A 13,023-nucleotide genomic window follows, 5' to 3' on the forward strand; every position below is an offset into this window, starting at 1 on the left:
TTAACCTTTATGTTGGTTTTGCAGTCTCTATACTGTCTATTTCTTCCCGTTACCAGACAGCATTTTCACTTCAGTGGATCTATGTAATAAAGTTATATATATATATATATATATATATATGTAATTACCAATGTCATAAATTGTTTTACACATATTGAGATCACCAGCTGATTTTACTAGATATAATGTTTTATATTTATAAAAAATATATTAACTTTACTGTTTAAGAAGGGAAAGAGTGTGTTTGTTTATAATCTCTTGGATTAAAGATCTATGATTTTTGGCAAAATAGCTAATGTATAATTGGTGTTCCAGCATAGTAGGTACCTATGAACCAGCACACCTAAGATGGATTAAAAATCAAAGATCACAGAATAGATGTAGTGCAAATATAATATTGTTTAATCCATTCATATTTGAATATTTACCTCCATTGCGTTCTACCTCCAGCCGACGGCGGCCGTTATCGCTTAGCAGTTATCAATTATCACACGCGTTATAATATTATCACATTATCATAGCGTCAGGCTTCTCTTTGTATTATAATATATTATTTATTGTGTCCATAGTTTAGCCCAAGAAAAATGTGGTGTAATTGAAGAGTTATATTATTTTGTGTACCTATGCGATATAATAAAAATAATAATGTTAAATTAAGTGTGTGATTTAATTGGAGTTAATTGTTTTAGCGACTACGTTATAAAGCCCTGGCATCTTCGGTCTCTTCGTAGCTGTCTAGTTGTAAGTACCTACCGAGTAATATCGACAATGAGTTCCACATTTTCTTTATGTAATTACATTTCTTACATATCTGCAATTAAAGTTAATTTTTAAATAATTTAAATTTTCAATATACATAATATTCATTTTAAGCTTGTAAGTAAAAAGTGGTATTGACGGTTAAGTAGAGATAAATTCCATAGTAGTGATTCTTTTGTTTTATTTATATTTAGCTGTTAAAATGTGCCATGTAGGAAGTATAGTAAGTGAGTTGCGGTTGTTTTGTGTTCAACGCATTTTTGTTATTTTGTCTGCGCTCAATGTCACAAGTTTGACAATGTAGTTGGGCAGTTTTGTTTGCTGAGTTATTAACTTTCTAGAGAATAGGTTAAGACACATTAAATATGTATATATTTTAGGCTGTGTATAATATAAACACGCAACATAACTGCCGTAGGGAAGAATTCATGTGAAATATACAGCCATTAATAGTTATTTTTTGTTAATCATATTGCGATAAACGCCTGTATATCTTGGTGGAAGTTAGTATTTTAGTAGAAAATAAAACACAACAATAATATGTTTGAACACAATACTATTAAATATAAAAAACACACACAGTATAGAGAATAATATATATATATACAACGTACGTTTCAATTATAACAGCAGCCGTAATAGAATGGTAAATCCAACACCTTAATACTATGTCTTATATACGATACAATCTAGGTTACAGACGTAATTGGTCCTTGTATAAACAACTTAAATATTACTCATGATTTCTTCAGTGTACACATATAATACCATATATGGTTATATAATATTTATTACTTATATTCCATGACCCAGATAAACAATATTAATTATATTCAATAAATCATAATGATATAATTTGTACAGTTGAAATTGTTCTACAGTTTCTCTTTAAACTATTTCTATACTTTAATATCTTTACTAAAATAGTTTCTTAATTAAACTACTTATATTATTGTGCTTTCTTTCACATTTATTTAATTTGGTTTAAACCGTTGTATCAATCTGTGATATTCAATTTAATGGTGCCAATAGGTAAATTAAATCTATTTTTTTTTTAATTCTTCTGTTAATAACTATAATAATTTGTTCTTAATTATTTTCTTTGGTTTTATTTTACATTTTATCTTATCAATATTGAGTAGATAAAGTGGCAATATAGTAACTGAATTATACATTTTTTGTATTCAACGCAAATTTTTTTTTTTACTGTTTTACTATTTTATATTATTTATTTGTTATACCAAAATAGGCAATTAATACTTTGTTAAACAAGAGACAAGTCCAGCATAAGAATCGCGACATTATGATTAAAGTAGAAGATGAATATGAACAGTCCAATGAGCGACCTACCAAAGCCATTGAGGATAAAACTAAACCATCTTATAATCAAGCTTCAGATAATGCTATGACAACCCAAAATGATCCACAAATATCAATTGATGGCAATACTTACAAGTAAGGCTATATTTTAAATATCAGAAATACATTTTGTTACTAAGAATTTAAATTAAAAATAATATTAGGATTAGGATATTGATAGGCATTCTATAGCGTAGTTAATCGTTTTTTCCAGCACGGTAATGCTATTCAAGAATTGGCCGTCTAAACTTTTTTTTATATCAGGTGTAAAAGATTAGGCTAAATAGTTTAATATGTACAATTGAACTACCACTGTGTATTTTAAATTAATAATGTAATGTTTTATTTTTTAGAGATAACGAAATTAAAATTAAAATTGAGATGGAAGAGTCATCCGATAGTTTTTACAATATGTTGGACGAAATAAAAGAAGAAGAAAATGATCCGCTTAAAGAGCATCTTTCCAATGACTTCCAACAATCTTCTTGTTTTCAAATATCATATAATAGTTCAGCGGCAACTCGAAACAGCTATCAACAATTATTGGACAGAAAAACAAACAAGTAATGTGGTGTCTTAAAATAATTTTAATTAAAAAAAATCTATTATACTAAATATCAAACTATAATAGTGGAAGTAATTTCATAACTCTCTTTTATTTTATTTAATCCTCTTTTATATGTGTAATATGATTTACTAAATTAAAAACGTGTTAGTCAACAAAATAAATAAAACAAGTCCCCTAAGAAAACTCAAAACTTGATGAGTTGTCGTAGCTGCCAAAGATTTATTAATGATAGACCAGAACGCAACCTTACAGACAGTGTATCAGAGAGAATGATGGAGAGAGATTTTGATGGCAGCGCTGGTCCTGAATGGACCGTTAAACTGATGAAGAAGAAGAAGAATAGGATTTACTAACAACCACAATCATAAAACCCCGTTTAATGTAACAATGTCCCCACTGTTTTACTATGTTTTGTTTGCAATTCATTTTTTTGTGATATCAAAATGATGACAAGTCTTTGAGATCTAAAATTCACAACTAAGCCATTTTAACCGTCGGTTTCAGGAAGAAAGGTCTTAATTAAATTAAGAAAAATAAATATAAATACCATAATTATTAAATTGACTTAATCGCCTTCTGCCTAAGACCAAAGTTAACTAAACTCAGTTACAAGTTTCTTTTTAGTAGATACTAAAGATTTCTTGATTTGATAAAACTTAAAGGTAAAATATTAACGCAGAAGAACTACCATAAGCCAATCTCCCAGCTTCAAACCTAAAATAATAAATACAGAACAATTGTCTACTGCTTCATAGGTAAAGAGGTTCCTCTTAGTTTTTTAAATACGACAATATATACATATTCAATATTAATATTAGGTTATTTTAATTTAATATTATACTAATTAATAGTTATATTTATTGTATGCTTCTTTATTTAGCAAAAAAAAAAAACGTGCTAGTTTGACAAACTTTTAGGTTAACTAGAAGCAACTTACACAATATTTAATATGTTAATAAGGTTTCTTTGTAGTATCTGATTTTCTATTGCATTTTAAGAGTTAAAACAATTTTTGTTACTTTTATAGTGTTGGAGAAACATGCAACGAAATAATCGTGAAAGTCGAAGCAGATCTAGTAGATGGAAATTATTTCGAATCTGTGATAGAGGTAGAAAAACATTGGCTATTGGACAATACGATGAACTATGATTCGGACAAAATACGAACATATGGTTGCGACCTATGCCAAAAGTCGTGTAGCACTAAAAAGAAAGTGGCTCGTCACATGACAGAATCACATGGTGTGAACTCAACTCAGGAAAACACTAGAAAACAAGTCGTTAGAAATACACTCAGGTATGGTAAAAGTGCTAAATCTTGTCTTTTTGTAAAAGATTACTTTTGTTAACTATCTAGGTACTACCTAATTCACATTTTTTATTTTAGTAATCAAAAAGCATCAAAGAAAATAAATGAAACTTCAAAACAACTGCGATCATTCCAATGTAATTATTGTCATAAGTCTTATAACACCAAACGACAAATTGAATTACATATCGTTCAAGATCACAAAAGTACACTTAACAATATTTCGCTCCAAAAACCACAACAACGCAAGCGGTTTACTGAAGAATTTAAATCGTTTTCTCAAAAAGGCAATCTTAAAATTCACAATCGCCTGCACACTGAGAAAAAGTCCTACAAATGCTCAATATGTCTAAAATTATTTTCTCTAATCTGCAATCTCAAACAACACCAACGCGTGCACACTGGAGAAAAACCCTACAAATGTGATGTTTGCCTAAAATCGTTTTTATCAAAAATAGAATTAGTGCGCCATAAACGCATTCACACTGGAGAAAAACCCTACACATGTAATATATGTTTTAAGTCATTTTCTAACAACAGCAACATCAAAACACACAAACGCGTTCATACTGCAGAAAAACCCTACAAATGCGATGTGTGCCTTAAGACATTTTCTCTTAACAACAACCTGAAAACCCATAAACGCCTGCACACTGGTGAAAAGCCTTATAAATGTCCCGTATGCAATAAATCATTTTCTGATGGAACTACCCTAAGAAGACACAAACAATGGCACACCGGTGAAAAGCCCTATAATTGTGATATGTGCTCCAAGTCATTTTCGCGAAAGTCGCGTCTCAAATCACATGAACTCCTGCACACTGGTGTGAGACCGTTTAAATGTGATTTGTGCTGCAAAACCTATACTATTAAAGACAATCTCACAACTCACAAACGCGTGCACCATTAATGTTGCTAGATTATTATTATCTCTTGACTTTCATTGCTATACTAGTAACTACCACAATATAACTGTAAATTGTTGTCATGTCCAAATATTATTTTATTGTTTACATGATGTGTGCTCAAATTAATTTTCGCGAAACTCGCATCTTAACGTTTGCCAACCGGTAAATAAAATAAAAATTTTTATTATTGTTTTATTCACCTACAACTCGGTACATTTTTTATATATTTTTAATTTTTTTTGTATGGTAATATTTATAATATTTACTCTTAATCTATGATCGTATTGCCTACTAATTACTTGCAATATTCAATGTTAAAGAATACACTTTAAAAAATAAATATGATCGCTACACTTTTAACTGCTATGAATGTCATATTTGTTTTAGTACTATGTAAATAACATTGTATATTATACTTAATTAGGTATTGTAATTTTACTTATTATATTTATTATTATGTGTTTGAAAGAGTGTATTTTAACGGTTGGCTGTATATTCTGACATAAGTTTTAAGTAAAAAAAAATTCAACACTTTTTTAAATAAGGAAATATATTTTAAAATTTAACATTTTCCAATTATTCGAAATTACACTTATACTTTTCTAAAAAATTGATTGACTTGTATTGTATGTTATATTTGGCACTACCGATGTACAGTTTGAAAACAAACAATCTCCTTACCTAAGACACCATATAAAATTGTTATTTTTATTTAGAATTTAAAATGTAAGGTTGTTCTACCGTTTTTAATCACTTTTAATGGATAAACGGAATAATATTTTTTTTTAATTATTTAATTTGTCTGTAATTTGTATGGAATAAAAAAAAATATGTTAACTAGTTACGTATTGAAGTAATTAGTTGTATGATCATAAAAATACCGATGGTTTGGTAGGTATTACGTATTATTACATTAGGCTTGTAAAGTGAAACACGCTATAAAGGGTTGTAGCGACAAATAAATTGGTAAATTATTAATTTTGTCAATATGTTGTTGTTAAAATATACCATACAGACAATATATTTACTGAGTAACACTATTTTTGGTTTTACAATTATTTATATATATTTATCTTAGAAGAAAGCAGCGCTATCAACAGTATTGATACGTACTGAGATACCGTATGAACCAAACTAGTTGGTAATTTTGAGTTTTATTGGGTGTTATTAATTTAATACCAATTTACTGTTTAAAGTCCTTGTTAGTCTGTGATATCCTAATTAAACGCGACGAGAGGGCAAATGTTGTTTAAAATCATTCTTTAAACCTTTCTAGTTATCTATTTAATTTGGTTTCATTAAGATTTTTATCAATATTTAGTTTTTAAAATGTGCTAAATAAAAGAAATATTAAATTTTTTATGTGAAATTCAGTTTACACATTTTTGTAGTTTAATAGTTTTTTATTTTATACCAAATAGGTGATTTTTATTTTATTAAGCTAGAAACAAGTTCAGAATTGATAAAAACGCTTTTACCGCAACGACACCATGATCAAGGTAAAATAAGAATACAGTCCAAAGAATAACGTTCTAAAGCATTCGAGGAAAAAACAAAACCGATTCACAATACAAATTTAAATAATGGTGCGACGACTCGGAACAGTCATAGCAATACATATAAGTAATGTGATACTTTAAATATGAGGAATACATAATATTACTAAATATTAAAAGATAAAAATGTGTTTGAGGCATTCCGTTGCTTATTAGTTGAAAGAGGTTAGGTATTCTCCATTGGTTTACTTTACAGCGGTAGTGCTGTATCTAATAAATACTTTCAGTTATAGATTAGAAATTTAATGAGTGCTGTAAACGAAAATCAAAATTTTTGTCAAACATTACAGTTTGATTTTGAATATTTCATATTTTCACCTTATGACTACTTTCGGGCTGCAAATCGCCTTGATTTAGTTTCGCTAGTTAACCTAAGACGGATAATAACAGCTCTAAGCTATTTGATAATCGTTATTATATATTATATACTTATTTATGTGCACCGCTCTGCTGTTGTCAGTCAGGTCCGTTGGAATACATTGTTTGCTGAATGCTGTGTATCGGCGGGAAGTGGTGCGGTATTACCTGTGGTGTGGAGGCACTCTGCCAAACCGCGATCTCCGGGCGACGGCCATCTTTGTGGAGGTATCGTTTGGCGCGAAATACTGTTTGAATTCTATCGTTCTTTTTGTCTTCTGAATTTTCCCAAAAAAAGCACTAGCAGTATCTTTGACAAAAATGTATACAAATTTAACCTTATATTCGTCTTTCCACCTATTGACTTCAGCTGCTTTCTCATATTATTAATAATTGTATATTTAACGCCCCGAAGGCAAGAGAGTAACATACAAATTAATTACAAATTATAAATAGTATCAAAAAAAAGAAAGAAAATAACACAATTTTTACATTAAAAATTAGTAATTACCAAACAAAATATATAAAAATGAAGTTATTTAAATTATTTTTTATTGTATACCTTTTTAAAGCAAAATGGTTGAAATCATTTTAGCTTCGATGCAAAACGGAGAAGGTATTGGTTTTACTCTGGTGTGTCTGTATACACTGTAACTTTTTTAATACTGAACCAATTCCTTCGAGTAGCAACTCTATTAATAAAAAATTTCATCTAATTGGTACTTTGAGGGAGTAAAAGTTGAAAAAGATTACTTCTTCATAGTTAAAATTTGAAAAAAACAAAAAAAAAAACCGTACGAATTTTTAAGTTAGAACTTTTACTGGCTATAATTTCGAGAAAAAAAGTCGGATCGAGTTGAAATTTATAAGAAATATTTATTTGGTATACCCACACACGTCAGTTGTATCAAATTTAAATTAAACTCATTTCCCACCCCCCCTAAGGGGGGTACAAGATTTTTTGTTTTTTGGTGTTTTTAGCCGTAATTTTAGAACTTTTAAGTTGAAATTTTGGCAGTAGTTAAAAATCATATGTATTCATTACTTATTAAACGGAAAACAAATTCGGCACTACAGTTTTTTTTTAACTGCCGGAAAACTGTGTTTTTGCAGATTGCGTATATTTTAACAAAAACACCTAAACTCTTAAAAAAAAATGTATCAAATCATTAAAAACAATTTTATGTAGATCTATGCAGAATGATACTATTAAGTTTTGTGCTCAAGTACCACTTTTGATTTTAAGTTTACACAAATTAAATTTTTTTTTTTTTACTTAAGTTCTTTCTGGCTGATTAAAATTGAGAACTGATATTAAATTCATAATCACCGACTCCAATAACATATAATTTTACCACCTTTGAAGTATTTTACATAAAAACCCAGAAAAATGTTTTAGCTTCGATGCAGAGCGGCGTTAGAAAAAAAATTATCAAATCATTCCAATATTTTTATGGATACTCCTTAGAGTGGTCCCAGTTAGTTTTGAGTGCTCAAGTACCAGTTTAAGGTTTTAATTAATTTTTTAAAAAGTGAATTTATCACATTCAATCAGCTCGGCCAAAATTGTAATGGATTTTTTCTTTGAGAATATCCGTCGATAACCATACTTAAGTTTAGTATATCCGATTCGATAACATTTTTAAGTTTAAACGTTTTGCTATGACCTTCGAATTTTCGTAGTAAAAAGTAACACTAAGATGTGCACAAAAAAAAAAATGAGAAATTCAAACATTGACAATTTTATGTACTATTTTTGTCGTTCGATCGACGTATTTTTCTGCTTAAAATGTATGAAAATTTATCGATGGCAAAAATAATGACTAAAACATTCTCATGTGTGCACAAGTGTATGTTTTTCGAAAATATTTTCGATTTCTTATAACCTTAGCATTTTCTATATAAAAAGTTTCATCAACAAAATCTCACAAGGAAAACCCCGAAATTTCCACAACCCTCCCTCCTCCTGGGAAAAAGGCTGAAAGTTTTAAAAAAATTGGTTGGCGCAATTTTAAGATTTAACAACTACCAAGTCAAACTAATTCCAAATTTGTGTGGAATTTAAACCGTTTCTAATAGAAAAGCTAGAATTTTTTTCTTTATTTCACTTTTCGAAGCAAAGTTTTAGGGATTTAGGTCGGGGAAATTAGACCTAAGGTATATTATCTAGAATGGAACTATAACATATACATTTTTGTCAAAAAAATCTGTGATCAAACTTATTTTTTATTAAGGGACCCCCCTCCAAAAAAAAGGGGAAAATTACACTTTGACCGTTGTCCATTTCTAGGTTGCTATGTGTGAGTGAGTAAATAGGCAATGAAAATATTTCATTATTTTGTTAACAACGATATATGGGTTATTATAGCAATACATTTATATAGAGAGACGATAATGTAATTTATCGATGAAAAAATTCAAATTACCCTATTAGTAATTTTTTCAATCATTGCTGATTGAAATTCCTCTAACATCATATACCAAACTATATTATGTTGTCACGCGAGTTGATTGGTTGCAATTAGTAGAAAAATGATTTTTTTCAAATTATTTCCATCTTAGTGTTTATATTTTGGACGTTTTATTATTTGCATTAGGTTTCTTTCATATAATTTCACTAGTGAACTTACCCAAGTTTTGTTAGGAATTGTTGATTTTATTTTCACTGTTGTTAAACTCTTTTTTTTTTTTTTTTTTAACGAATGAAGCAAGATTTAAACCATATGAAAGAAACAACAAGGAATTATCGCCTACATAGTTTGTATTATAGTTTCGCCGATTTACAATGTAGCCTCGAATACTGATTGCCAAAACCAACTGTTTTGAAATTTTCTATTAATAAAAGATTAGGTGGTGGACGATTATATTTCAATAGATATTTTTGTTCGTATGTCATTCTGTTGAAATTTTTTAATAATAATACGTTCGACAAGATTTTTGTTTTTTACATTAATAAAATTAATATTATGCGCCTTACTATTTTTAATGAAGCCCGTTTCAATACCGCCTATATCTTGCGGCTTATTCTCCCCGACTGCCTCCGTCAAATCCACTGATAACATTACATGTTATAGTTGAACAGTCAGTCGACTTTATGTGCTATTATCTACAAAGATATGGACTGATAGTAGAGAGAGAGATTGATAAACGTACCCTCTAATTTGCATTAGATTTCTTTTAAATAATTTCTCTGGTGAACTTAGCCAAAGTGAAGTTAGGAATTCTTGATTTTATTTTCACTGTTGTTAAACTATTTTTCTTTAAAACGAATGATGCGACATTTAAACCATATGATAGAAACAACAAAGAAATATTCGCCTACGTGGTTTAGCTGATTTACAATGTAGCCTCAAAAACGTATTACCTATACCAACTGTTTTGTAATTTCAGCTTAGATTCCTTTACTTACACTGAAAGTACCTACCTAAGGTAGACTACCTTTGAGCCAAATTTCACCTGTACGGAAAGTGTCTTATTTTTGATGAACAGTGAGTGAGTCAGTTACAAAAATGCACACTTTGCAAAGTTCTCCCCTTTTGAAAAGGCTTAATATTAAGGGCTCGTCATTTTTACAGCGTCCTAAGCTCCTATAGGCTTAATCTATGTTGGAAATTTCAAAAGCCCATCATAAGAAGAAGCACAGAGATATCATGAGAGTTAGGAAACCCGGATGAATTGGTTCGTGTACAGATACACTGGCATTGACGGAACTTGGCATGCTCAGCTGATCTGCTGTGCCATTGCATTATAGTATATTGCCATCGTATTATCGATTAGTGGCCGACAGCGCAACTGGCGGATGCTACAAAGAAAGTTTGGCTTTATCCTTTTTTGTATGATAAATGATAGCGCAGTTCGGCGTCCTTACTGTAATAATATTACTACAACGTTCGCGTGCACAAACCATTAAAAAAAATTGAAATCGTTATTACTATCGTAGCTTATAATAATATAGTAATATAATACTCCGTTTGTTATTTACTCATTTGTTATATCGTGGTGGCCGCTAACAGCGAGTTTTAAGATAGGTACTTGTAGAAGTTAATATTCAACTAAAATATTTTCATAATCTATTGAAGTTTGTTGTTTTCTATTTTTTTTTTTTTGTAAATCACTCGTCTTAGCTATGGATGTTAACACGAACGCACGAAGAAGTATTAGTGAAGTATTAAGTGTTAAAGAATTAAGTGTTATTAATGAAAGATTTCGCCGAATGAACGAAATGCGCAAGTATGCACTACCTATGCTGTACTTACCTAACCTAGCTGCTTTTGTTTACAAACGATTTTATTTTGTGTATGATTGTGTTAATTATTATATTATCTTTTTCATTGCGCACACTTTGTTGAATTTTTAAAAGTTCTACATTGTAATGTATAATAATATTAATCTTAGATTTATTATTATTTTAGGGACAAGCAATTATTGGATTACGCATTGGTCAGCGAAAACGGTGAACATGTATGGGGTCATTGGATCGTGATGTCTTCATCGAGCCCTTTAATTGAAAAAATTTCTTTGTCGATTGGTAAAGGAAAAGTGCTTATAAAAAGTATAAGTGCTGAATCGCTGGAACATATCGTTAATTACATGTATACTGCTGAAATAGACTTAACTCGTGATAATGTTAATGTAAATTACTTAGTTAATTATTTATTTTGTCATTCAAGAATTTTAATTCATTTATATTATTATTTTAGGATATTTTAGCTGGAGCTTCTCTAATGCAGATGAGCTTCTTACAAGAAGCGTGTTTGGATTTTTTGAAAAATAATTCGAATGGCAACTAAGAGGATTTGTTTCGGTGATGACCTGGTTAAAATTAGTATTAATTCGTTTTTGTGTAACACTATAACAGTATAACTACCCCTACAACATTATATCCGCCTAAGGTATGTAAAATATGTTTTGGTCACAATAAAACATTATTTTACGAACCAAAATTCTTAATTAAATGTATGTCTTACTTTTTCAAATGTATCTATTGGCGTTTTTCGAATAAAACTACTCACAGACCTAACGCATTTGATTTCGTTTGTTTTCCATAATAATAATTGTGAAACTCTTATTGTCTGACATTCATTCTTGATATTACATTTATCAAACTTGAATCCCATGATTAAAAAATAAATGGGAGAGAGTCAATTTACTAGACATTGTCATATTTATCACAATAATATATTATAGTACCCTTTTTTTCGTGTTTTCCTTTATAAATATATTAATATATGTTTGATTACAGATTTTTGAGACAAATGTAATTGGCATAGCCCCACGCTACACCCACTCTCATTCAATTGTTCAAACTATAGGTCCTAAAACTTTCTTCAAACAAGAGAAATAAAGAAAACGTTTCTACTCTTTTTAGGGAATATGGTTTATAATATTTTATTAGTTTGTCGACGTTTATCGAAAGTAATTAAACTGACAAACATCCCATACAAATTGGGAATTAATTTGGCCTTTTTTTTAAAAAAAAGTTATTGTGTGCCGTAACTTAGAGTTGAAAGATATGTATTATTTATTTTTAGATCAATAAACTACGTTTAAGGTACGATTTCTACAAGATGAATAATAACTGCCCTTATAGTTTAATTTTTTTTTTTAATTAAACAAGTTATTAAGTCAACTTCAGTTTTTAAAATATAATAACTTTATATTATTAATGTTCGGTTTTTTTATTTAAATAATAAAACCTCGATTACAAAGGTCATCGATCGGAAATGGGATTTACAAGTAAGATTTTAGAAATTAACTTAAAGGGCGTTTTTTAGAATACAGTAGATACAGTAAATATTAGGTTTTATGTACATATTGTATATTGCTTACAAAAGGCGACTGATGGGGTATAACTGATTTAAAATATTTTTTTAGCACTTCAAATGTTTAAGTTGAAACCAAACCGGAACAGCTGAAAAAAGTGTAAAGATTTAGAAATCAATAAAATTCAATGATTATTTCATTTTGAAAAAAAAATCAGCTCAAAACAAAGAAATGTTTTGTAGCAGTATAATGTTATTTCAGAAATCACAAGAAAACTTTAAGTATTATAATTTTTCATAAAGAAATTACTAGTTAACCAAAAATAGTTTAAGAATTATGATTTGAACAATAACTTGTAAATGTTATGAATTTTTCAAGTTTTTGGACAAAAATAAAGCCTGTGCGCATTATGGTAGTTGAAGAAAAAAATTGTATTATTAACTT

The 13,023-nt window shown here is 29.1% G+C and overlaps 2 protein-coding genes across 2 annotated transcripts in view; one reads left to right on the forward strand and one right to left on the reverse strand.

Moving 5' to 3' along the window:
- The window catches only part of LOC126839536 (uncharacterized), a 40,714-nt gene that overhangs the window by 4,662 nt on the left and 23,029 nt on the right, over nucleotides 1–13,023 (reverse strand). The gene's annotated exons all lie outside the window — the stretch shown is intronic.
- Nucleotides 558–5,650, forward strand: LOC126839535 (zinc finger protein 761-like). The gene is made up of 5 exons (XM_050574898.1): nucleotides 558–741; nucleotides 2,009–2,214; nucleotides 2,472–2,681; nucleotides 3,714–3,983; nucleotides 4,074–5,650. Exons 2-5 carry the CDS (start codon nucleotides 2,063–2,065, stop codon nucleotides 4,903–4,905), a joined length of 1,464 nt encoding a protein of 487 aa, XP_050430855.1. The 5' UTR covers nucleotides 558–741; nucleotides 2,009–2,062; the 3' UTR covers nucleotides 4,906–5,650.

This window comes from Adelges cooleyi, unplaced genomic scaffold, assembly GCF_023614345.1.
Source record: "Adelges cooleyi isolate 19-005CV unplaced genomic scaffold, UGA_ACOO_1.1 ACOO_flye_CR_arks_rails_tigmint_CR_PRNA_306, whole genome shotgun sequence".
NCBI classification, from domain to species: domain Eukaryota; kingdom Metazoa; phylum Arthropoda; class Insecta; order Hemiptera; family Adelgidae; genus Adelges; species Adelges cooleyi.